The sequence below is a fragment of the Etheostoma cragini genome, chromosome 19 (assembly GCF_013103735.1).
Source record: "Etheostoma cragini isolate CJK2018 chromosome 19, CSU_Ecrag_1.0, whole genome shotgun sequence".
Lineage (NCBI taxonomy): Eukaryota > Metazoa > Chordata > Actinopteri > Perciformes > Percidae > Etheostoma > Etheostoma cragini.
The window spans coordinates 13382540-13410098 of record NC_048425.1 but is presented as its reverse complement, the minus strand read 5'-3'; the positions used below and the strand labels follow the sequence as shown (position 1 = coordinate 13410098).

The 27559-nt window shown below is 41.6% G+C and overlaps 1 protein-coding gene across 1 annotated transcript in view; it reads left to right on the top strand.

The window, feature by feature from the left end:
- Positions 1-27559, top strand: part of LOC117962194 (adhesion G protein-coupled receptor L3-like) — a 229202-nt gene that overhangs the window by 179966 nt on the left and 21677 nt on the right. The window contains exons 12-18 of the mRNA XM_034901333.1: positions 464-647; positions 4892-5014; positions 7719-7924; positions 10301-10477; positions 19278-19487; positions 22510-22728; positions 25360-25425. Coding sequence (XP_034757224.1) covers positions 464-647; positions 4892-5014; positions 7719-7924; positions 10301-10477; positions 19278-19487; positions 22510-22728; positions 25360-25425 — 1185 coding nt within the window. The remainder of the gene's footprint in view (positions 1-463; positions 648-4891; positions 5015-7718; positions 7925-10300; positions 10478-19277; positions 19488-22509; positions 22729-25359; positions 25426-27559) is intronic.

Here is a 27559-nt window from a genome sequence, read left to right as displayed (position 1 = left end):
GCTTTTGTGTATTGGGATTGTGTGCCTGGAAGAACATTAATCACACCAATTAAAGACTCTAGCCTGAAGTCATGTAACAATTGGCCTCTGGTCTTGTAAGCATTTGTTCAGATATATTTACATGATTAATTATTCTTGTAGAGAAAACAGTAACAAAAGCAATCTAATAACATATTCAAAGTCATTATAAATTCAGGTGTCGCTGCTACTAGTTACAATCCATGTCTAAAAGCACTGCTAAATACATTGGATATAGGGTCGTTGAATTGCTCAGTTGAATGATTATGGCTTTTTTTAGTCCAAATGAAAAACAAGTGAGGGTGGGGGGGGAATTGGTAATTTGTTTTTTTTTGTCCTGAACCATCCTTCATGCATGCCGTTTACCAAATCACCATGTCAAACAAACCACAGTCCCGGGGGAGCTTAGCTCCTTTTCACTAAATCAATGATTTGGACTCCCCAGGCCATGGTGGAGACGGTCAACAACTTGCTGCAGCCGCAGGCCCAGGCAGCATGGAGGGAGCTGAGCACAGGCGAGCAGCTGAGGGCCGCAACCATGCTACTGGACACGGTGGAGCAGGGGGCCTTCGTCCTGGCCGACAACCTGCTGAAGACGGACATCGTGCAAGAGAACACTGAAAACATTCGTGAGTATATTCTAAGACATTTCAGTTCCGTAAGATGCTGTGGATGCTTGTTCTGCATGAGGGAAGAATTTTAAAGATCCCCTCCAGACACGTTTTAAGATATATAAGAAACACTATGCATGGAAGGAGTTTCTCCCGTCCAAAATGGCACCCCATTCATTCATATGAAAGTTGCTCCCTGGGCACCAATTTTTCAGATTTTTATTTAAGGGCTAGAGTCCTCCTCCACTCCAGCCATTCCCCAGCATATTAGAGCCTTCCTCTGGCTTACACACACACACACACACACACTCACACTCACATGGCATCAAATAATCTAGGTTTCTTTAATTCTTTTCACATTTTATTGGAGGAAATAAATCAAATTATGAGAATTTTGTGCATAGATAGATAGATAGATAGATAGATAGATTTCTCTCTCTCCAGGTATACTTTGTCTGTTTTTAACTAATGAAAGCAATGCAAAGTGTATGCCAGCAGGCAAATTACATGTATTGATTTGTGGACCTTATCTGCATAAGTAAACCATCATGGGCAGAATTAAGTTAACTTCTCCTTAAACTGCTGAGAATCACATTCTCTAGTGGTCTTTCTCTCTACGTGTTCCATCCTTCACTGGTCTTGCTACTTGTTCAAGGGTTACAAAGTTCACCATACTGCTTTTGATCCAGGGCGCTCTCATATTGACAGCAGTGCTCTTAAGGCTGTGGAAAAAGTGTGCAAGTCACTGGATTAATTCTTTCTCTTTCACAGGACGTCAAATCTGGCAAGGCTGCGCAAATCTGATGGCAGTCAGCTGTAAACTGACAAGTCTCTCATATGATTGTGGTTATATTCATGGCAATTATTACGCAGAATTAACTACTAGTCATGCAGATCAGGGATCATTGCTCTCTATTTAGTGTATAAATACCAAGTGAGCCCACATAATGGATCTACTGTCATCGATATTTTCCTTTAGTGGAGCTTTTTCCAAACTGTAAGCATCCGTTGTTGAGTAGTAGAATTATGATGTATCGCCCTCTTCTCAGAAGTGTTTTTTTCCCCCCAAGTTCCTGCTGCCATGACAACCTGAAAATATAGGTCTACTGACTTAAAAGGAAGCGAGCGTAAGGAGAATTAATAAAAATGATTTTATTGTATCTGGCACACAATTCATCTGGGTATTAAGGAGGTTCTGGGCTCGTTTGGAGAGGGGAAGGAGACGATGCCTGCACGGAGTGAGATTTTATAGCGCCTAGTGGTAGTCTGGTTAATTATGTGCTGCTGACATGTTTACTAGGCCTTATCTTGCTGTTTGCTTGGCTTATTTTTTTATTCAGCCAGTTGGCTCCTGCAATCCCTCATGCCATGCAGGGTAGTTAAATGAGGACAAGGGCCCATTTAAACATCAGTAATCACCGCTGTAGCTAATTATTGATCTCTCGCATTGAATTACATGTCAAATCTATGCATTGCACCTGGCGACACATTCTCCATGTCAGTCAGCCGGGTGTTACTTGCTTTAAAGTGAATCTTGAACAATAAGAGAGCCTCGTTCCAATTTTAGGCACAAGCCGATAATGAGATCTTTTTTCTTCGCTTTCACAGAAGGATATTTCCTCACCCATTGTGTCTGTGTTTGTGTTTACACGTTACAGTGCGTGTGCTCGTCCAGGGCTTTGTCTGCGCCAGAGCGTGCGCCACTCTCTGCGCGATAATCTCATGAGCAGATTTTTGCTGGTTAGCATGTTATTTAAATGGGCTTTGAAGGTATAGCCTTTGGGTCCAACCAGCACTATGGCATCAAAGGCATTCCCTAGAGCCCACAGTAAGCTCTTTTACACAACCTCACAGAAAAAAAAAAGAGTTAGAAAGGGTGAAGAAAAATGCTTCCTTTATTCCAAAGGCAGGCTTGGAATCCAGGGAATGGTGAGCTATCTGGGGTATTGTCTTAGCTAAGTTGAATAGGAATGTATCACCCAAACCCCCTGGCCTTTGAAAAAGCACAAGAGAATGTTAATACAAAAGATTTTTTTTTTTTTAAAAGAAGAAGTATGGGACGCCTTGGTGTGAGAAGAGATACAAAGGGAGGATTAAATTGTGTAGCTTTTCGTGGGCAATAACCTTTATCTAAGACAGAGGTGTCCTCGTCCATGGACATGAGATCGTCAGCTGAATTCCTTATCAGGCTTAATGAGGTTCTTTTTTTTTTTTTTTACACTTTACACACACTCACACAGACTAATCTGCCAGCCAGTTCATGTGTTGCAACCACAGAGTGTTGAAACAGAGATGACTGCCATTAGCGTCGTGGCAGAGCTGAAGCGAACCATTGACCATGAAATGTTGGACCGATCATGGTCAGAAATCACCCTCTCGGACAGATGAACGTAACCCAGATGAAAGTCTCGGAGCACTTTGATGATGACATTGCCTTTGTGAGAGAGATAGGAAAAAAACATTACAATACATTCCAGTCAGAGACACTGTCAATATGGAATCCAGTAGGTTTTTGGTGGGGGAAAAAAGGAGGGAGCTCTCAAAAAAATGAAAAATGAAGAGAAAACTTAAGAAATCCTTTGACCGGAGCAACTACTTCCTGCTGTCTCCAGCTTGTTACCTGGCAACCTCAAGCTGATAACTAGACTTGAGGAAGTCACTGGGATCGGCCAAGAAATAGTCCGTCCTTTTTACACTTTCTTTTTGTCAGATTAAACAGCTGTTTCAGTGTTTCCAGTCTTTACGTTACATTAGGCTGACCAGCTGCTGACTGTAGCAGCATATTGACGTGAGAGTGGTGTCGGCCTCCTCAACACAACCTTTTTTGAACCAAAGTGTTTTAATCTTAATAATTAATATTATAATTTTTAGGCCTTTATTTTGACTGGTTAGTTGAAGACATGAAAGGGCAGAGAGAGGGGGAATGACATGTAGCAAAGTCAAACCCGCTGCTACTGAACCGAGGAGTAAACCTCTATATATGGGCGTCCCCTCTACCAACTGTGACAACCGGGCGCCCAATTTGGCATGTGTATTAACTAAATCTGCACAATAAAGGTTAAAAAGTGCCGTCCTTTACATGAATGCATTTCATTTTTTTTGGGAGATGCCACAGCAGTAATAGCAGCTTTTTGTATTTGCTCCGATCACCTGTATTAATTCCTACTGCTCACCTCATCCTTTTGAATTCGACATTTGCGCGTTCCTTCTCTGTACTTCTGCCTCGCAATCAATCAGTGGATTCATCTCAGTGCTTTGGGAGTTCATGTGACATTTCCGAATGCCTAGACTTCACACGGGTCCCCGGCACTCGAGATTAGAGCACACTCGACCGCATTATTATACTGAATTGTATCGTACAATAAGAACTTTGATGGAATGAGCTTTTTTATTTCAGCTGGGCTCCTCTCGGCAGCTCATTCCCTTCTGCTGTATGACACCGGAGCATTTAAACCATAAATTAGGAGCTTGCTTCAGACACAACAGGTGATGAGCTGCCGCAAGCTCTCCTCCTTGCATCGCTCGCTCTCTCCTCTCCACTCGAGAAAAACGATTCCATTGAAATGAAGACGTTGTTTTTTTTTCAAAGGCCATAGACAACCCTTGTTTTTACCGTTTAAGAGGAAACAATGTCACCTAAACACTTGATAGTCACTTGATTAAGAGGCCTTCTAGCAAGACACAAACCTCGCTGGCACACACGCAGAGACAGAGAGAGAGAGTTGAGAGGGAGGCAGTCCTTCAAAGCTGCATGAATCATGTAAGGATGTGTTGCATTTAGCTCTAGTTGGAGATGCTAGGTTTAATACAACCGGCTGCAGCAGGGGAATGGATTTTTGAATCAGTGAAGGGATTGCAGATGGGTTTGAAGTTCACTCATGACTGCTGTAGGTGTAGCCATAGTTACAGTGATGACAAATAAGTCACATGGAGGTCAGGGGCAAGGCACCTATCATCAGTTGTATTTTTTTATTTAGTTCCACACTCCCGTTATGACATATTGCATGTTGACAGCATGTATTTGTGTCAAAACTAGCATATTTTGACTTTACTGTACATTGTTAGGCCCTTACTTATTATGTTTTGCCCATAATGTGAAATGTTTCCTTTAAGGGCTCAGCTGGAACATTGTGCACTAAAGCTATTTGCAATCCATAGCCTGCTGCACTTTTTTTGTCTAGTATGTCTATTGAATATTTCAAAAAAAAATCCAAAATATTGATTACTGCTGTCTTGCTCGGGTTTGTTCTGTATGCGTGCAGAGCTAGAGGTGGCAAGGATGAGCACAGATGGGAATTTGCCTGATCTGAAGTTCCCACAAACCGGAGGACAGGGCAACTCCATCCACCTCTCTGCCAACACGCTAAAGCAGCACGGAAGAAACGGTAAGTAGTCTAACCTTTCAAATCTGCTTTTTTCAAGATTATTAGTTAGTCTTTTCCGCCTTTATTTGAAAGTTCGACAGCTGGGTGAGAAAGAAGAGAGAGAGAGGGGGAACCCATGCGGGAAATCGTCACAGGTCGGATACCCTGGACCTCTGCGTCGAGGCATAAACCTCTCAGTACACAGTGGCTAGAATAAGTTTAAACACCCAGGCTAAAGTTGATTAAAAGAGGAATAAAAAACATCTTTTGGAAATTGATCTTAATTCCTTCATTTAAAAAAAATCTAAATCCAACCTTTTAAGGGCACCAATTTTCTTTGTGAGTGAATAATGTATTGTAAACAAATACATGTTCTTCCTTAAAATACAGGGGGCATAAGAATACACACCCCAATGTTAATTTCCCATAACATATTAATTTTAAAGGCCAGTTACCCCCCCCCCCCCCCCCCCCCCCCCCCCCCCCCCCCCCCCCCCCCCCCCCCCCCCCCCCCCCCCCCCCCCATCATTTTCACACACCCTTCCCCATACCTAGAGATTGGCATGGTGTTATTTCAGTTGGCCTAATAGCTGGTTTGATTTGCATTGAGAGATGATCTTATGGAAAGTTCCCCATGCCTATCTCTATGTATGGTGAAGGGTGTGTGATGGAGGTTGTATTTTCCTGCATTTTTTTAATTAAGGCATTATGATCAATTTCCAAAAGAGGTTTTTTTCATTCCTATTTTTAATCAACTTTAGCATGGGTGTGTAAACTTATTCAAGCCACTGTATGTGCGCCTGCTCTGCCACTGTTCCAACCTGGCCACTTCAAACCTGCTTTGATTGGTCCCCTGTTGGGGTTTGATGTGTAATCATTCCTTGTGCACAGCCTCAGTTGGTGTATTATGTATTATTCAGGTCTGTGACAGAACGGACAAACTGACACGGCGATAGCTAAAATACTGTTACTATTACTTGAAAATCAAAGATCAAAGATCCACTGTTATTAATCCAAAAAGTCATGTGCATGGGGATGCACTGGTTCTGTTGTGAATTTCATTACATACGAATGTGAAAAACTTTCGATTTGCCTCCCAGATCCTTTGTTGCGCTGCATATAAAGCAGAGGGATCGTTCAAGACTTCAAATTGGACCCTGGGTGTAGAATTAGTTACATTCGAGCACCGCCTCTAAACTGTAAATGAGGCAGTTAGACACGATACATAACTATTTTCAGGAGCAATACAGACCCATTTTTAGACTTTATTATCAGCCCATGCTAAACAGCATTGACTCAAGCTGCGCCTGGTGCCTCTCAGCTGGATGACTAAATCCATGTCCGGCCATGCCCAAGCGGATCATTAAAGCAGGGTGGCAGTTATTTCCCCGTCATCCAGCGCTATAGCTCCCAAATTGTTCTTTTCATCTGAGTGAGTGATCTCAGTCACGGTGGGAAAGAACTGCCTTTCATATGAGACTTTAATAGTGAGGCGGCAGGAGGGGAACGAGAATTGTATGAGAGAGAAAGAGAGAAGGACATTATTATTACATTATTAACAAGAAAAATGCTTGCCTTTGTCAGTGCCAAGAGTGCCAACAGTGCTAACTACATTTTTTTTGGGATGCTGAATTAAAATAACTGTCTGTTGATGTTCTAAATATTTTTCCTCTTGTGGAACTATTCTGACAACCTTGACATTGGACTCTTTTTTGACAGTTTCACTGTATACAGTTTCTGATTTTTTTGTGTTACCAACACAGCTGAACTGGGCTTCAACTGAGTTATAATCTCCAGTATTTCTCTATCAAAAAAGAAACCAATGTGTGGCCAAAGTTGCTCAAGCTCAATAGCATTTAATAGTATGTTTAAGCCACATAACTACATATTAGCGCATTGTCACGTTATATTAGCTCCATCCAGTATGGCCAAAAGTGTATGGACACCATGCTTGTAGTGTTCATTTCATTTGCATTTTCATGCAGTGCAATGTTTATTATTTAATCATTTGATTTCATTACAGTGCAATATTTAATTATTATTTAGTACTTAACCATTTAATTTCATTACAGTGGAACATTTAATACTTAGGACTTTTGATACACCAAACTTTATTCTTTCACAATGTGTTTACAGAACTATTTTATATTTGCATACAGATGTTCTCGGGACTGTGCACCAGGTCCCCCCCCCCTCTCTTTTCTTCTGCACTACCTACACTTCATATTTATATATTTTGTGTCGACACTGTAAAGGGGTTGCTTCAATCTTCAGGCATTTTATATTCTAATAATAATAATAATAATACATTTTATTTATAATGCCCTTTACATTTCAAAAAGGAATCTCAAAGTGCTACAATTAATAGGGAGTTAAAAACAGTTTCCAAAGTACGATACAATATTCTATTCTATACTTGTGGTCAGTTGATGTTTTTCCTACTTTAGGCTAGATTCCTAGTAAAGTAAAGACAACCTTAATCAAATAGCATTCAAAGATATTTTAAATATATGGTAAAGTGTGAGATTGGTGTGCTTCCAGCTTGGTGGCCACATGGAAGTTCTGGATTTTGAATGGCCGGTAGCAGGATGCACCTCCCTAACCGCACCTACTGTACCATCTAACTACCTCAACCACACTGTACACCACAAGCTGGTGCTATCTACCTACTACTTTGCTGTCACTTGTGGAAGACTGACCACTTTTCCTTATCTTTCCCCTGCAGGTGAGATTCGGATAGCGTTTGTCCTCTACAAACATATCGGCGTCTACCTTTCAACGGAGAACGCCAGCATGAAGCTGGGCAGCGAAGTCATGGCAACAAATTACTCCGTCATTGTCAACTCCCCGGTTATCACGGCTGCCATCAACAAGGACTTGAACAAAGTCTACCTCTCTGACCCTGTGATTTTCACCATCAGACATCTACAGGTTATTTTGTGTTTTAATGTGTGTCTCAGTTTGTCTCTTTCTCTTTTACTTTCACTTAAAAACACACTTGTGTATGTGCCTCCCTTAAAGAACCCTTTCATTACAATGTTGTCTACCCATGACATGCAACACATATGTGAAAAGCCCATCTCGGACCAAGAAAATTAAGTTATAATGAAGTTTATTTGAAGGAAGATGTGAGAAATTGCTCAGAGGGTGATTCTAGCGATGCATTTTGTGGTTTATTAGTTTCAACAGATTACCAGCCTGATCTCATAAACAAATATCAGTCATATTGAGCCTCACCGGAGGCTCCTTAGTCATTGTGGGGATTCGCGACTTCTCCCTCTTGACTCCTTTATCTTCACCACACTCTGCTACCCTCTGTATATCCCTGTTTTGTCTACGAACAGCGATTATCAGGGATGAGTTGCAGTGGGTCTCGTGTGTAGGAAGGACCTGGAAGGAGGCAGAGAAAAAAGGACGATAGCTTATGGATGTCAAAATGAAATGGTGGTAAAATGTCAGGGGACAATGTCAGCGCAGTTATGGCTGTGACACACCTGCTTTAAGTGTAATTTGTAATGTGGACTGTATATTCCGTAATTTTACTGTTGATCTAATGTTGGGGCGCTGGTGCTTTCATACCCTTTTCTTGCTCAGATCAAGTCGTTCCAATAAAACCGTGCCCTTTTGAAAAGGTGTGTTTTCTGCACCGTAGCTTTTTCCGCTCATAACACCGGCGCGCACCAGCGGAGCTGCTGCGTGGATTGTCATTTTGTCAGGTTTAAAGGGACTTAAACATACAGAAATTTACATATAGAGTGTGTTTTTGTCCCCACCGAGGGATGTACAATTAAACATATAATAATCATGATTACAAACTTGCGCAATTGATTCAAGCTGATTGGACGCAGTGTTGGCGGTTTGCATATAGAGCCGTCAAATCAAGAGCTCTCTATTAACTGGTAAACCAAAACACAAAATCTATATAGCATGAGACAGGTGCGTCAAACGTTGCAAAGAAACTCCTGCACACTGTCTTGCTGTCTTGGTAAACCATTTAGAGAGGAACACTCTCAGATTAACTGGTCTCCGCTTGTCAATGGTTGCTGCTGCACGTGACATTTCCCTTATCTTTTCTGCAAGGATAAATAATACATTTTTATATGATGTACACTACGCTATTGTGGTAGTATTTCTGTTTTTCTGTCTCTCAGCTTGATTTATATTTGGCTCTAAAAATCAATAGACAATAACACATAATTGTGATAATAAAATATGTGAGCTTTAGGTAAAAAGAATGTAGCCCCTGTGTGAATGACATTGTAGGCCTAAAGTATTTTACTTGTTTAGATTATTCTTCAAGACAGCATAAAATGTACTAATTATTTATTTCGGGTAGGTTGAGTCGGCTTCAACTTTGCCCTTAAGAAAACAAACCTTCGTCATGTCAACTCTGCTACCCGGCAGGGGTTTCTGTTTCTTTGGCTTCCCACACTTAAGTCCCCCACTCAGCCATGAGGTTTTGGATCACTGGTCTTCTGGGATGACGATGTGTCCTCTAGTTATTGTTTTGCTTCCTTGCCTCACCACTTAATGGGACCAATTAAATCCATTAATGGGACAGAGGGTCATCCTATCTCTGCTGTGGAACATTTCACATAGGGTTGAATGTGTGAAGGGTAAACTCAGTCAGCGGCAAATTTACATTCACAGAGGATAAACCTTTTTAGACTAATTACCCTACAGCAAGTGTGAAACTATGAAAAACTAGAGCTCCTCGCGGTGTTAATAGTACGGCAGCCCTCCTGTTAACCTTGGAAGCTGTGAGTAACAAAGGAAAGCATTGTGTGTGTGCGCAGTCGCCTTTGTTTCCCGAGCTACAAAAGAAATTGGGCTCAAGAGGGAAAGGCAGTTAATAAATGTATTTATCAGCAGTTATGTTTTTGTTTTGTGTGCTTGTGTTACCACACCTTAGTGGTTGTGGGTGACTTTTATATAATGGAAAACAAGATAGCAGGGAGGCGTCCATGTCGTTAGGGCACGAGCAGCGGTTTTACCTATTAAACAGTGGGGCAGTGCATTTTCCCACAGCGAAAGTTAAAGAGAAAGGTCAGAAAACAATGAAAAATAAGCATGGGGCCGGTTGGTGCTGTATGACAGTAAAACCACCTGCTATTCACTATAGAATGGAAACAGACTGCAGTGACAGGGGGGAATTATCCTAAATGAAAATAAATAGACACGGATAATGTGTGATTACCTCCAAACTCCTGTGTTTCACCTCACAAAGACATATTTAATACTCCTTCTTTTTATTTATTCCACTGTGCCTGATCCCGCTCATACATTTATGTCTTTGCCCTCTAACAGCAATCTGAAGAAAACTTCAACCCCAACTGTTCGTTCTGGAGTTACTCCAAGAGAACTATGACTGGTTACTGGTCGACGCAGGACTGCCGCTTGCTCGGCACCAACAGGACGCACACCACGTGCTCCTGCACCCACTTGACCAATTTTGCTGTCCTCATGGCCCATGTGGATGTCAAGGTAGGCCAGCTCTTTTGCTGTTCTTGCTACTTTTTTACCATCCTGGTTTACGCGGCCAGTCCATTCCGAGATGATTTGCTTGACAAGAAAAGTAAGGTTCAGGCAGTATAAGGAAGAAGACATCTCTTTCATTGCTGTTTCTCAATGTATGTTTTATATTTCCCTTGCTTTTTAGAGGGTAACAGACTAATACATTTGTTTTCTGATTATCACAGCACTCTCTAGACTAACATTTAAAGTGCGAGTAAACACAGCCTATTCGTATAATTTTAAGCATTGACCCTGTGGGTGTAAATTGTGTATTGATTGCAGCCATCTTAAAACTCCAGTGTGCAAGCAGACCAAATATATGACTGGCTCCAGTGTGTGGTGTGTTTTGTACACTGTATGCTTGTTGGAAACACGTTTCGTTTTATAAAGGCTTTATGGGAAGTAAAAATCAGAACAGGCATTAGATACAGTAGCTACTTTAGAAATATGTCTTTAGCTGCTACTGCGTCTCTTTTTTGTGTGGCCACATGTGTGAAGGGATAGTTGGAGGTTACATCAATAATTCATATTAATAGTCAAGTAATGAGCTTTTAGCTTTCATTTATATGATTTATTTTTTTAGACTGAGTCATTTACATCTGTTCCTTTTTATTTATGTATGAATGTGTTTATTTATTAATTTATGTAAAAACAGAAAGGAGCAATTACTTTTTTTTAATATTGTATCACAACCCGTTCTCACTCTGTCCCGTTATTGGGTCGAGTCACGGAACCGTAAGCTCGCCCACAACCTATTCCATAATAATAATGTATACTTTATAAGTCCCCTATTTCCACTCTGTTGTTATTACACACATTATACACAGGCCTGAACACACACTTGCTCAGTACCTATACATGCACTAATGGAGAGAGGTCAGAGTGGGGGGGCTGCCCACCGAAAGGAGCCCTGAATCGTTGGGGGTTTGGTGCCTTGCTCAAGAGCCCCTTGGCAGTGCCCAGGAGGTGAACTGGCAGGTCTCCAGCTAACAGTCCACCACCAAACTTTGGTCAGTATGGGGACTTGAACCAGCAACCCTCTCGTTCCCAACCTAACTCCCCTACTGACTGAGCTACTGCCACCACTTAACCTAACAGCGTCAAAAGGGACACCAATAGTCCAAGCACGGCGGTCAAGCACATCTTGACGCTAAAGGTCCTTTACCGTCATGTTGAAAACAACAAAGGCACCTGACAAAGCGTCCGTATTTTAGATTTTTACAGATTTTAGAGCAATTAAAAAACCCTGGTTAAGGGCCCGTCCAAATGAATCTTTTAAACTCACTGCTTGAAGATGCACTTCTTTGAAACCTGGTCCCAGGGTAAAAAAAAAATCTAAAACAGCACCCTTGCCTCTTTATTTGGACGCCGAAGCCGCATACTTGCATATCGATGCTGTCACCGTTTTGGTACGTGTGGACTAGCCTAAGAAAATAATTACTAATTTGGCTGTTAGATTTGTGTGCCGTGGTTATTGTGGGCCCCATATACAAAGGGTGGGGGGATGGGTAAAGAGAAGGTTGAAAATGAAAAAAAATTGCTGTTTGGAAAAGGAAAGGGAAGGAGCCGGTCAGGATAGAAGTTGTGCCGTAATTCTGATGCTAACAGACAACTCAATTAGTTCTGTCACAGTAGCAGAGTAGTTCTTGGTATTGGGTCTGGCATCTGTATCTGTAGTGGTGGTTGTGGGGGGGGGGTAGAAACTCTGAGAGCCATCCCAGTTGGCCCCTGTCCATGAAACCACTAGACCTTACTTTATCTCTCTCTAGTCCCCCAGTCCAGCTGCATCCCTCGTTACTTCACACACACAAAAATGAATGCCCAAACTCAAACCTACAATCTAAAATGCAGAATGTTTTTTTTTTTGCCCTACACACATGCCTCGAGGGAGGTCTGGGCAGGTTTCACTTCTAGCTAGAGAGAGCCACTGTTTGTCACCCAGCAGCGTGACTTTTGGACCCACTAAGCTATCTGCAGGGCCAAAGCCCAGTCTAGAACAGAGAGGGTGCCCGCGAAGAATGGGATCCTTCACGCTGTGAAAGCAAAGCAGCAAAAGAAGAAAGAAAAGGAAGCAGTAAAAGGAGCGCTTTCAGCCAAGCCAACCGCTAACATTTTGCAAAGCCTGGCTTGCTTGTGGCACTGCATTCACCAGAGGAAAGTGGACAGTTGTTACACCCCAGTTCTGAGTGATGGCGTTTTCCCCCCTTCCTTTTTCTTTATCTTTTTCCCTGGGATGTTATAAAAGGCCGCTTGTTGGAAGGTGCCAATAAACGGGAGATACAAAGGCTTTTTATTTGCCAAACTGTCACAGTGTTGTATTTAAGAACACAGTGAATGCAGGAAAAATTGGGAGTATGTGTGGTATATATATATACATATTGATTTTCTCCAAGTGAGATGTGATGCATTGCTGCCTGAGGATAACAATCATTATACATGTATTATATATAATCATACCTGATGTTTTTCAGCCTTTAGCTCAGTTACCTGCCATAAACTTCAGGATTTACAAGTCTTACGTACTAAACCATCACTCATTTTAGACCAGAAATATGTTATTAAACTAATATATGTGCACTAATAATAGTAATAATAAGCAGCGTAATCATACTCAGGCAGAAATTGATTGTGCGTTTGAGCAAGGTGACCATTTTCATATTCATAAGAAACCCTTGAACTAGAATGTACTGTACATGAGATTATTAGACACACTGAGGAGTGGAGAAACTCCAGACTGTGTCTCATTGGGATTAATTATGTTTGAAGCCAATTAGTTCCTGAGAATAATTTCTAATTCACATATTGTAGATGTTTGAAAAGGTACGTACCCAAAGATGTTTAGAGCCTTGGTGGTTTCTAATGCAATGTCCTTAACCAAATCACCAAAACTTTTTCAAGTTGCAGGCTCACAAGAACTCATTAAAGTCAAATGATTAAACCAAGCCTGCTACCTTTTCATAAGTACACCCACTCAAACTAAGTTTTTATGTCAGTGTGATACGGGGGATCAGGTATCAGCCACTTAGACGACCACTAGTGCACCCATCGAGTGCCGTCACCGCTGCCTGTGCCGCCACTCGAGCCCTTTATTTGCTCATTTTGAGCTGTCTAGCCAGAGAGCTGATGCCTTTGACTGATCCTGCAATCTGAGCCGAGAAGCGCCGTCGGCCGCGTTAACAAATTAGAACTGTACTAAACAGACGGCAGCTGCGTTTAAGAGATTATATGTCTCTTTTGTATCTTTTCATGATTGCAAACGGGGTTTCGGAGCAAGTGATGTGAGAGTGGCTGAACTTGAATGTGACTTTGCTAAGAACTGATGCTGATGATTCTAACCCCCAGATGTCCTTTTACTGAGCCATGACACATTTACTTCGATTAAAGACGCTTCAGATGTATGTGAAATAAATTCATCCCACTCGACACACATTTGAAAAGCTGGATTCAACGGTGGTGTTAAACTTGGACACCATATTCACATTTCAAACTGAATCATTTGCCCATCATATTGTATAAAAGTGGTGATGTCAGTTTGGTTTGGTGCACAGATTGGCCTCTTTGTTGCTTTAACCCATCCGGGTTGCTTGTTCACTTGAGCTCAATTAATTAATTGACATTAATTGAACTCAATGTCACAAAAGCAAACCATTTCTTCAGGGTCTGCTTCCAACATATTTTTTTATACATTTCCAAATGGCTCATGTCCATTCAGGCTGCTGAGGCTCTTTATTGAGCCCCTTCCTTTGAATTTAAGTGTGTCATTTCTGAAGATAGCTAGTGGGGCATTGAGATATAATTTTTTTTTTATGTGGGCTAAAGCACAAGCCCCGGCTTAAGAAATATAGACCTGCTGTGGTTCCACCTACAGCGCCATTATTTACTTAGTAAATGTGTGTGCTAAGATTGGCACCAGGGAGGCATCGAGCCGACAGACCAGTAAGTATAAATCAATTGCACATCCCAATGGATGATGGAGAGTGGGATATTTGGGCAACATTCATCACTGTCTTTATAGAACATGGCCACGCTGTCACTATCAAACAGCAACTATGACGAGAAAGGACAGGGAAGTTCAGTTGTGTATTTTATCATGTTACATGTAAGCATGACACTGTACACACAGCTAGAAAGATGGTTCAAAATAAATCCGTTTATACGCTTAAGGCACAGACAGAGAAGATGGAGATCACGTTAACTGCCATAGCAACTGAAAGTTGTGCTTGGGCGTTTTATCATAGGTATTGTAGCTTAGAACACAGTGTGACATTAGGTGCATGTGCTGAATGTCAACTCCCGCCATGTAGGCTTGAATCTCTCCCCCAGCCCTTTTAAATGTGACAAATTTGCCAAGACCCCTGATTCATACAGCCTCTCTGCAAGTGTTCCTCATCCCTGTGCAAATCATAAATCCGTGGTCATACCCTAGGTGAACTTGTCACATGACTCCCTGCAGTAGGGCCACTACCCGCAGTGCAACTGTCTGCCCTGCCTGGCCGTATTTCATGAGTCAAAGCCCGGCTCTGGAGGCATAAAGGGAGATTTATGCATTTTAATTGGATTGGCTTCATGGCACCATGCTGAGAGCGGTTCTTTGGGGTATAAAGCATTGACGCTCTGTTCTCTTCACCACTTCACCCTCGAAATAAAAAAACAAGTTCCCGGAGATTTTGGCTCTAAACACGGAATCTTAAGATTCTCATGTGCGTGAGATGTGAGGTTCAGATGGCATTGCCGGATGGACCAGTGCCCGATGCAAAAGGCTAGCTGCCACGTCTGCTCCTCCTGCTCAAGTAGATGGAAACCATATTTTGTGCTGAATGTGAACAGAGCAGGGACAAAGCCAATCTCCTCAGGCATTCATCTGAAATGAAAAATATGTGTGTTTAATAAAAAGGAGAAAAAGGTAGGAGAGAAAAGATTGAAAGACAAATGGACCCTGCCTCGCTAAGTAACATGGATGCTCGATGACTCGGCCGCCCTTGCGACACGGCGATTGAATTTCAGAACAAATTACATCTGCCCACTTTAGAGACCCCAAGACTGATTCCCATCATTGAGACGGTTCGGTGTGAGTTTAGGTGCAGAGGCATTGCAGATCACATCATTTGCCATCCTGCCTGGGCAGAGCCCCCAGTAAGAGGAAACTTTTCAGCAGAGACATTCAGCCATCACACACCTCCAAGAACAAAGATATCATTCCTCAGTAAATCCATCACCCAGGTGTGTAGATACACTCTGCACCCCTCTCTCTCTGTTTCTATAGCTCCGTGTCTTTTTCTCTCTTCCTCTGTTGCCTTCTCTTTCTCTCTGACCTGGACCCGCTCCAGCTGAAGGTGAGATTGTGATGGATAGAGCCTGCAGCCACTGCACAGCTCGCTAGCCCTGGAGACCTTAGGGTCCCCTCACAATGCGCCGCAGCTAGTACCACCCACCACATCAGAGCCTTTGTAATGCAGCAGACTGAAAACTGACTTATGTGTCACACGCACCACACACCTACGGAGCGTGCAAGCACAAACACCGACATCTGTCGCCACCCACTGCTTACGCACGCCTCCAAAGTAAGGAGCCTTAATTTCATACACACATACACACACATCTCTCTCTCTATATATATATATATATATATATATATATATATATATATATATATATATATATATATATATATATATATATAACATCTTGCTAACCCCCCCACCCCTCCAACGTATACACAACGGCTCATCAGGCAGGAAAATCAAGAGTGCTCCCCCCAGACTCAAGGAGCAGTGCGGCTGTTATTGTACCAGAGCCCCTTAATGATCAGCATCTGTTCCCCTCTCTGCTAGCGTTAGCTACACTGCCACTAAACAAGGCTTTTGTGCGATACTTTATCCACCAAGTTTTCTCAGTCTAAAGGGGAGGGGGGGAGGGAAAAAAAAGATAAACAAGCACCCGTGGATGTTGAATGTCTCTCTCCCGGCCCCTGCAGCAGATACTGCTGACTGTGGTTAAAATGTGATTTAAAGAGGTGCTTGTTTGAGAGACATATTAGACATATACTATGCTTTTCCGGCATTATTTTACAACACAAGCAAATATTTTCTTAGGTTTGCATACGCTCTCACATCCTACCCTAGACGGCGGAGTTTAAAGGTGAAGATTTATTTTCTGGAGGCCAAGACTACAGTATATACACACCTTTGATATCAAACCAGACCAAAGTCTGGTGGTTAGTCCTTGTCGTATAGACAGTCAAAAGGAGTTTAGCCTAGCGTTTACCTGTGCTGTATTTTAACTGCCTGTCAAATCTAGTCGACTGTCTACATTTAAGAATATGTAATGTAGCCATCTGTGCTAAAATAATGGCTGTTTGATCTTAATTAGCATTCAGACGTTGCCGTCATGTCAAAACTGAAAAGTTCCACCCAGATAGTACTTGAGTCCCAGCAGGGATGACAGTCAGTCAGTTGTGTGGAGGTTGGCAGATTTCTTTAAAATGACCCCCCCCCCCCCAAATACTTTTTTTTCTTTATAAATCAATGCCCAACAGGCTGAAAGAGAGGAGAATCCCTTTGGGAAATTAGGAAGCTTTAAAAGATGACCAAAGACTTTGTATGCAGTAATTATCTATCTGAAGCCCATCTCTATGTTTTACATTTACACTAGAAGACACTTAACTATTTAATGCCTGTGCTATATTTTGGGATCCTGTCTTGACAAGTCTTTTCATCCCTACTGGTAGCATGATAAGAAATTGTCAGGTCGCTAATAACAGATGTGACTTGTGCATCTGCTTGGCTGACGGGTGCTTGTGCAACGTTAAATCTTTTGGAGTCAGACGTACTCCCCGCATCAGTGTCAGATGAATCAAGTGCTCCTTCATCCACACTACCTGCCATGTTCCACGTCTTCTTCTGGATTGATTTTTAACTAGATGTTAAATTATAATGACTTCATGTGGGTTTTACAATGTTTTTTCCTACAATTGCACTGTCAGGCTTTGCATGTGCACTAGGCTACTACTTGGAGCAGCGGTAGCTGGATTAGCTTCTTGTAACTATTATTTATTTTACCTATCTGTTTTAAATGTTGATCCGTTACTTTCAGCTAACAATTTTACTTAAATAACACTTCATCAGTTATTTTTTGCTAACCATTTCAACCATTTTAGCATTACTTTTACCTAACTGTTTCAACTGTTTATCTGTTACCTTTAGCTAACTATTTAAAGCATTTAGCACTTACTTGTAGCTGTTTTAACAAATTAAGGATTTCATTCCAGTATTATTACAGCATACTGTTAGAACTGCTCTGCTCGCATGTAATCTGTATTGCATCACTATTAGTTGAGCTACTCCTCAATATTCCCATGTATCCTATGGGGTACACGAGCTCCTGTTTGGGAACCACTCTTTTAGAGGATTTACATAAAGTTTGCTGATCAAGCAAGAGAGGCACCTATTGCACATTTCTAATTAAGCTCCAATTCTGCAGGGCCATAGTTTTACCCCGTCAGGTTATTGGCAGAATGTTGCTTCTAATGTCTTTGTTTTCATGTGGTTAAGGCCACAGACGTCCGTCATTCTGCAGATTCTGCTGTTTAAAGGGGAGCTACGCAGTTTGTTTTAGCTTCATTTACCTTAACTGAGCAGCTTCGGAGCCATTGAAATGGAGTGATTTGAGTTGAATGGTGGCCGTCTCACGATGTAAAAAATCGCTTCACAATTAATTGCTTGCATTGCATTGCATTCAGGAACTAGCTAACAAGGTAGCGATGGAGTTTTTTTCTGAGTTTTTCACACTATCGTCATGGCTGAGTCGGGCAAAAAAGAAGCAGACAGCCTTGTCGCGAGCATACAGCAAATATAGGAGCTGCCAAATATCTATTCTGAAGCTGTAGGGGGGGCTCTATAGAGAAACCTGTAGGGGGGGGGGGGTGTTCTATAGAGAAACCTGCAAGCAACAAACAAGAAAACAACAAAGAAATGACCAAAACTGCATAGCGCCCCTTTAAAGGGAGTCTGGCCTCTCCCCACTTCTGTCCAAGTATCCCTGTGTGCACTTGGCTTTTATGGAATGATGTAAATTCTCTTTCATGGCTGCTCTGGAATCACCGTTGATCCTTATCTCTCCTGTACAGCACAAATTTATCCTCAGCAAAAGGCTTTTTAGTGCCCAAAGCTGGCTGTGGTGGCAAGTCACTATTTGAAAAGAGAAAATAATGGAAAACCAACAGTGGAGGTTGTTGTCCATGTTGAATACAATCAAACCACATTAGAAATGTGGTTTGATTGTATTCCTGTTGTGTTGGTCTTAGACACCTGCCACCCTCTGGATTGCTCACTTTGTTCCACTTTGTTGCCTGAGAGAAATGAAACAGTAGGGGCGCATTTTAGATTGATTCACACTGACATTGACTAATTTATGATTCATATCTGCCACCTGTGGCTTGCTCTGTACTGGTTCATTGGACAGTTGAATAAAAGCATTTTCCTCAAAAAAATATTAGTAATGAAAATAAAAGCTGACAGAAAGAAAGAGAATGTTGATTAAAGGATCACTGGTTTTCATTGGCTTTTATTGTTTTGTGTTCACAAATGAATCCCAACATGACATACACACATTATCTTTTCCTTACAATCCAACCAAAATTGGGTTCTGGGTACAATAAATAAATATATATATATATATATATATATATATATATATAATAAGTTCTTTCTCACATGATGTCAACCAATAATGAGTTTGATGTTGCCGACCACTTTTTCTCATCCTCTTACAGAACACAGACCCTGTTCACAACATGCTCCTTGATGTCATCACTTGGGTTGGCATCCTCCTGTCGCTGGTCTGCCTGCTCATCAGCCTCTTCACCTTCTGCTTCTTCCGCGGCCTCCAGAGCGATCGGAACACCATCCATAAGAACCTCTGCATCAGCCTGTTCATCGCCGAGTCCCTGTTCCTTGTGGGGATCAATCGGGGTGACCAGCCGGTAAGACTGCCACTGATAGATGCGTATTGATTTATTTAGAACCGATGCATTGTACTGCAACAAGTACACAAGTAGTGGACGAGTACTGCAAAACCAGGAAAACCATCGAAGAAGAAATAATAATAGAGTCGTCAGTTGAAAATGCATTATGCCGGAATAGAAATAAAACTGAAAAAGGTTAATAGAATAGTACAGTGTTTTTGAAAAATTGTTATTCTTATTATATCATGTTTATTACCTTTCTTGCCAGGATTTGGATAAAAATACCAGTCTCCACTCTGTATGGTAATATGTAGCTGGAGTAAGCAGCCTGTGTCTACACCTCGGTGGAAAGCTTAGCATAGAGACTGAAAACATGGGGAATAGCTAGCATGCCTCTGTCCAAAGGTAATGAAATTGTCCTACTGCTTACCGTTCCTGGACAAGAAATAATCTTGTACCTAAAACTGCTTTTACACTCTATGCTTAAATAAGCATAGTATATGATAACGTGCTGCTTGTTCCAGCTACACGCTGTATTTACTGTTCACATAGAGAGTGCGATCAAGCTTCACATCTAACTCTTGGCAAGAAAATGAATACAAGGTTTTCCCAAATTGTTGAAGTGCAGAATATCAACAATGAGAGGGCGCCCGGATAGCTCAGTTGGTAGAGCAGGCGCCCATAGTACATAGAGGTTTACTCCACGACGCAGTGGGCCCAGGTTTGACTCCAACCTGTGACCCTTTGCTGCACGTCATTCCCCCCTTTCATGTCTTGAGCTGTCCTATTAAAATAAAATGCCCCCAAAAAAATCGTATTAAAAAAAAGGTTACAGACATATAAAAGGGAGCCGCTGCAGCCACCGCTACAAGGGCTCTCATTGTTAATCTGACCAAGTTAATCTGAAGTCTCAAATTGTTGACTTGAACCCAATTTCATTAGGTAATCTGAAGTGTTTGAAGGTGCCAACAATGTAGTGACGTTAAAGTCCAAAAACACGTCATAGTTGGCCAATATGGAAAGTATATTGTATTGCTTTTAAACCATGTAGACACTCAGCTAGCTCTAGTGTTCTAAAACACAGATCAGAAAGGGGTGCATTAAAAGTGTCAACAAATGATGGCATGTCCCTGTCTGTCACAAAAAAGGTCTTGAATCACAACATTTGTTGGATACTTGGTCCCTTGGGGGCCGCTAGAAGGGCTTCCTGGAAGTTTTGTGTTAACCTCCCCTGAGGAGTGTTCGCCATCTTCTCTTTTCTAGATTTAAAAGCCTAGAATCTTTTTAAGAAAATGTCATTTTTGGTGTCCTGCTGTGCTGGGAGTGCTATGTCCCAGAGAGTGCCTGTGACCTTAAACTTTTTTTTGATTCTGCTTGGCTCACTGAGACCAGATACTCAAAGAAAAGAATTGGATGCTCTGTATTCAACAAACCTTTTGGTCCCCTGGTTGCACAGAAGAAACTGATGCCTCACATACTTTGTCCTAAACACACACCTGCCCACTCACTGTCACACCCTAATGTCTAGATCCCTCTTATACTGCTCATACAGTACTGGCATACATGTATCCGTTCACTTCCCAGCCCTCTCCTGGTGCAGTTTTCCAATTTGTACACACTTCAAATTAATCTGGGTTAAGCCGCTCAATACACTAAAGCGTCTTCTAGTATAATAACTGTAGTTTGGACGGCATTACTTTTCCTGTAAGAGCTCAGCTGTGGTAGCAGGTGGAGGCACACTGTCACTGCACAGTCCTCAAGTGTGTGTGCTCAACTTTCACTGAAGACAAATGCGGAGTCATTACATGTATACAGGATGGCGGAGGGCTTTATTCCACCCACAGTTTCTCGCAATCATGCCATTTTGGCTTGCTAATGAGGCAGAGTACACAAGGTTTGCTCTCTGAGGGGAAAATAAAGCTGGAGTGATTGTCTGAGCACAGTTTGAAATGATCTCTGTGTGTTAGAATTTATAATGGTGCCAGATAGTGGAATATATTGTATTACTAATCGTCTTTTTAATAATTTTAGTTATTTAAACCATTGTTCATAGCATATTATCCCAAATATACCAACAGCTCACAACTTTGTCATAAGTGCAAGTAAATTATGAGTAATAGAAATACTAAATGTGCAGAGAAAACGATTGTATGTCTGTACATTTCAGCCTTGTGCTATAAAATTATACTTAATTCAAATATCACCATACCTATCAAAACCAATGCTCACGGGCCACAGTTTAACCGCAAAGCCACTTCTCTGTGAAGTTAAAGACAATGCTTCGGCCCTACACCTTTCCCTTCCATAACATTTTATGGGTGTGATTCACAGCGCGGCTCTAAGATCACTGTCCTGGTCGGCAATTAATGTCCACTCAACCTTTTAGTTATTTAACTGAATCCATTTCATTGACAAAATATGCTAGTTATGTTCAGCTGTGCCAATAATTACATCAATCCATGTAAGGACTTTATCTCATTATTGTAAGAAAGTGTGTGGGCATGTGCATACATACGATTGACATTCTGCTGGCTTCGGGTCTCGCCTGTATGTAGCTCTATCAGCTCAGGAAGTGTCTAACTACGTTATGTGCTCGCACCTGGCCACCGTAGCAAATGCAGTGAGCTGCAAATAGCTCTTGGACTGTTGACTTTGCTTCTTCACATTGCTTTCTTTTAGCCATGCCAGCTACAGCAAACAAGACCACATGGGTTATGTGGCTGCAGCGGTCTTTTGCCAGACACTACAGGCAAACATCCAATCACTTCAGCCAGACAAAGCTTAGCAGTGCTAATTGTTGGTAAGACACAAACATGCACCGGTCAGGAAATGCTGCTCGGTTACAGTCACTTGGACGAAATACTTTGCAAGTCATGTTATGCCCTCTAGCAAGTTATTTCATCAGGAAATCAGCGAAATGCCCCGAACTGATTTGATTTGTATATGTACTGAATACTGAATCCTCACAGCTCCCTTCTTTTTTTTTTTTTTTTTATCTCTCTCATTTATGTTCGTGTCTGCCATTATAAATCCTTCCCAGATTGCTTGTGCTGTCTTTGCTGCCCTGCTCCACTTCTTCTTCCTGGCAGCGTTCACATGGATGTTCCTGGAGGGCGTGCAGCTCTACATCATGCTGGTGGAGGTGTTCGAGAGCGAGCACTCACGTCGACGCTACTTCTACATGGTGGGCTACGGCGTTCCCGCGCTAATTGTGGCCGTTTCTGCTGCAGTGGACTACCGCAGTTACGGCACCGATCGAGTGTGAGTACATACGGAGCAAGCTTGTGAGCACCTTTTGGGTTCAACAAGTTTTCTCAATGTTGCAGAAGATTTGGCTTTCCTTTCTGTATGTAATACATGAAAGATTATATGTGACAATCAGCTTTACAAAATAATTGTTACGACTTTATTTTTGCAAGAGTGGAAAAGCCTGCATCATAAATACGGAGGTTAGAAGATGTGGGTGTTTTCCAGTCAGGGACGGTCTGTCGAAAGACGCTATCAAATTGCATGATGGGTATGGTGTAGCATCCTGGGTTTGGGGATCACACTACTAACACTACCCTTACCAATCTGACTGTACCGATTCTGCCTGTTGGCGTTACAGGAATTAAGTTGCATTTGCCAAATATGTTGACTGCTTTCACAGTTTTTGGAAAATAATGTAGAATCTGGAGATTGAGTCTACACCCTGATCTGGTGGGTTAAAGTGGGGTAACCAGGAGCCCCAAAAACACAATAGGTTTGGTAGGTGTGTGTCTGTTTCTGCTGCCACACAGAAACCCTGCTAACAAAACTGTGTTACACTGTTTGTGTTGCTTTTTGAAAAGGGTCTTCAACAATCTTGCAGATGACGCTCCGATAGCTATTGCTCATCATCAACTTTTAATGAAGCAGAACGGTTACTCACACTTCCCTACTGCTGAATTGACATGGTTTTGACAGTGAAAAATGCTAACTTCCAAAGATAGTATTTCTGGATGAAGGACAGGATGTTGTGGTTAATGTCTTCAGCATTTTAGGATGCACAAGTCATAGCATGTGCTTGGGGAGATTTGGAGAAGCGAATGAGGGAGAATGAGCATGAACAGGGAGATGGAGAGTGAAAGAGAGAGAAAGAGACAGGAGATTAACAAAAAAAATGGTCAGCTGCAGAGACTGCCTTTTTTTGTATTTCCTACCGAGGCTACCTACCATAAGATGAAATAAAAAGTGGTCTATAAAGCAGTGTAACGCCAAGCCGCGGATCACCCTCCATTCCTCTCTGTTAATCTCAAACCCATCTAAAAATAATGAAGACCAGCATCAGCAGTTTGCTTCCAAGATGTTTATCATATATGGCACACACACACACACACACATTGCCACACACAACGCAACTGGTAGACAGTGCATTTGTAGATTGGCGGAGCCATAGTTCTTTGTGATGGATGAGGTGATAGCTGCCATTGCCTGAGCCTTGGCATCATGTGAATAATTAAAGCCTGCCACCAGTGGAACAATTATTCGCAGTCATTGAAGGATGAGGGAAGGGACAAGACGTGACACGTGGTGAATAGCAAAAGGTGGGGGAAGGCACGTAGTCCTGCCGCAAATTGATTCGTGGACCATGGCAGCGTTGTGGTCTCACGTTGAGCAGAAATATCGAACAAGTCGCTGTCAAGGGTGAGCCAGGTTTAGCGCATGGCTGAAGGTATGTCACAGTGGCTCGTAATCACTGAGCACTTTAAAAAGGCTGCACCAGCACGCTTGTGAAGTCACCTTTCCAGGATCTAATAGGAATCCCTGAACTAGTGCCCGACCGATGAAGGATTTTTAAGGCCGATACGATACAAAGATTTGGTTATTTTAAAATCCAAAATGCCGATATACTTTTTTTTTTTAATCCAGAAACGCGTTACAAAACAAACAGATTTCCCTAACATTAGTTATTTGTAGTTATTTAGGAGTTCGCACTAAAATAAGATAAGAATGTGCTTTATTGTCACAACAGAACAGAGGAACATCAAAATATATCAAAGTTCTGATAAATAAAATATATAAAAATACAAACTCAAGTATCATAAGTTGTAGAGCGTCCTCTAGTGGACAAACTATACAAAAGCCATCACTAACAGGGATATCGGTCGGGCTCTACTCTGAGCCAGGACAGTAAAGTATGACTCCCATTCAGTACCTCTACTTTAAATGTGCCATTGAGCAAGACACTTTACTCTTCTTGAGTCCAGTGGTCACCAAAACAAGGATGCAATCCTGTGTACATTCTCCAGTTCAATAAAAGTGAAACATCAAACCTCCTTTAAACACCAGATAGAATTACTTTTTTTTGTTTCAGTTATCTAGTTGGTCTCTAATTAATTTGTTCCAATAAGCAGGCAAACATGGTGGGTATTGTCAAAGGCCCCCCTTGAAGTAATTTTTGTAACATTTAGTGCCTCTCCCCAACAAACATGTTGCATTTTCTCTGTAATTGGAGGGGGATATATTGAGACCTTTAGCTTAAGACCACACTAGTTGTGGGCTTGACTATGTAGCTTTTATTTATTTATTTTTGCTTGTCAACAGACCCATACATTGGAGAATTAGGGTTGTTTTTGTAAATAATAAAACTTTGATACATAAAATCAAGAAAATTTAACAAAAATGTCTGGAGGTTTCCATGGTGGTCTTTATTTAAGGGAGCTTGTTTCTCTCATAATCATAGTTGTTTTTTATTTTTTGCATTGATAACTTGCAAAACAAAAGACGCTATAGTATGGTTTCCTCAAGGGCCGTTGTGTGGGCTTTTCCACTTTTAAGCTTTATACTGTAAGGTACACAAGCTAGCAAGGCTATCAAAAGGCAGCCCTCGGCTGCCTCCGTCTGTCAGGTGACTCTGGCCCCTTTAGAGTCTTGCGCTAACAATTTTCTTTCTTTTCTTTTGTCTTTTTTTGGCCCATTGATGCAGAATGTTATGGTTTATTTGTTTAAAACCATTTACAGCCATGTGTATTGCTGGAGGAACCCAAGATACAAAGAAAACTGGGACCTGCTTATCAGAACCATAGCACCGAGTTTCACAGACTACCTTCACAAAATGCTACCCAACACCATGCATGTCTTAAAAGCCATAGCTTTGGGCAAAATGTGTTCTAGGACTTCAGAATGAATCAAAAAGCAGTTCCTTGCCTCCAGTTATCTCACATCGCTTCACTCACTCTCTTGGTCATCAGCTCACTATCATGGCAATGATGTGACAAGCTCTGTTGCAAAGATGTCTTTTCAGATTAAGCTGCCATGGCTCGAAGGACAGCCAGTCTCAGAGTTGCAGATTGCCACCTCGAATGCCAGGACACTGTTGGCACGAGCACAGCTTCTGTTTTGACTCACACATGATTACGGTTTTTATTGCATGGCTACTAATGAAATTGTACACAACGTAACATACCAGGAGGGAAAATGATACTAGATGTGCTCCAAAAGCCAAGAACATCGATGAGACAAGTGGAGAAGGGGAGCTAGAGGAGGTAGTAAAACATTTTTTTTTTTTAAATGACAGCCTGCAGCTCCCAACGCCCACCACGTCTTTAAATCTCTCCATGATCTGAAGGAGATGAGGAAGGAAAAAAACAAACAATAGAACCTTCAGCATAATTTATAACCGTTCGGAGCATGTGCTTTGATGAGCTGCCAGAGTTCTGTGCACCGTTGTGCATCTTTTGTTTGCGCTTTATGCATCCATATGTTTTTCTGTGTTGCCTCCTCTCATCCATTGATATCAGTGACGGGGAGACGTATCAAGTCCCCGGAACAACAAAGGACCAGTCAACGTTTGTCCCGTCACTTCTTATACAATGTTCTTTCTTGTCTGACTGCAAGTTCTTTGGTGACAAAAAGTAAAACATGTACAAACTTGTCTATTGTAGATGAGGTTTTTTAGCTGAATTTTCAATTCGCTGGTTATAGTGCTGTAATTATTGTTTTTCCTCCAAGAGAATGGGACCATTATAATATAACAATAGCATTCATCATATCATGGATCCTTGTATATTGCTTTGTTTTGCTATGAAAATAGGTTTTGTGGAAGAAAAGACACCTGACCTTTCATCAGGAATCATATTTTAAGGCACTGTGCCATAGTTCAAGGAATATATAGTATATATAGTATTGGTTATTCTATTCTATTCCACGGTCACTGTCTGAATCCTCAGTGTGTTCCTCTAAGTGCCCAGTGCACTTCCATTTGCCTTAAATGCTATTGAATTAAAGCCAACACTTAAAGCCAGTTCCACCCCCCCCCCACACCCCCCCCACCCCCAGCCCCCCGTCAGCCTGAATGACAACACGCCGTATGAACTGTAATTTTCCCGTGGCCAAAAATGGAGGCTTCTATCTGCTGCGGAGATTAAAAGATTAATAATTCAACCACAGGTCATGAATCATGTTTTTTTTTTTTTTTTTTATCATTTCAAAGGAGAACTGCCACTTTCCACTGGCCCTGTTGCTTCTGGTCTGTATTTAATTTTACTCAGCGAAGAAGAATTGACTATCCCTACGGTTTTTATATGAAGTGTGAGGTCAGGAGAGCGTGTTATTTAATTATTGACATAATTACAGCAGTCCTAGCAGTTAACAAGAACATGTAGGACACTTTGAGTACTTGAGGACTGTGTGTGTCCATGTCTGTCAGGGTTAAGGTCGATCCAATTCCTTTGGAGTGATACAGCTAGGATTTAGTAGAGACCTAATCAAATCATCCATAAATTAGCATCTGTAATGGTAATTTCCTACCTTAACCCAATAAATTGAAGCAGAAGATAATTACAGTAAAGTCTGGTCACTCCAGCCTACACTTTTTACAGTTTTAGATACACGCCACCATTGTTTTTTCTTCAACGTTGATGGTACACCAGTTTGGCGGTGAAAGCCCATCTTTATTGCTGTCACTGACACTGAAAGCACCCTTTTTCTCCAAATTCCTACTGATGGCCATAATTCTTTAAAACCCTTGTGGCAATCTATGTTTTAAAGTGCCTATTGCTCTGTCACCCCAGCCTCCTACTTGATGTATATCCTCTAAGCATGAGTAAAAAGCTACAACCTCTAATTTT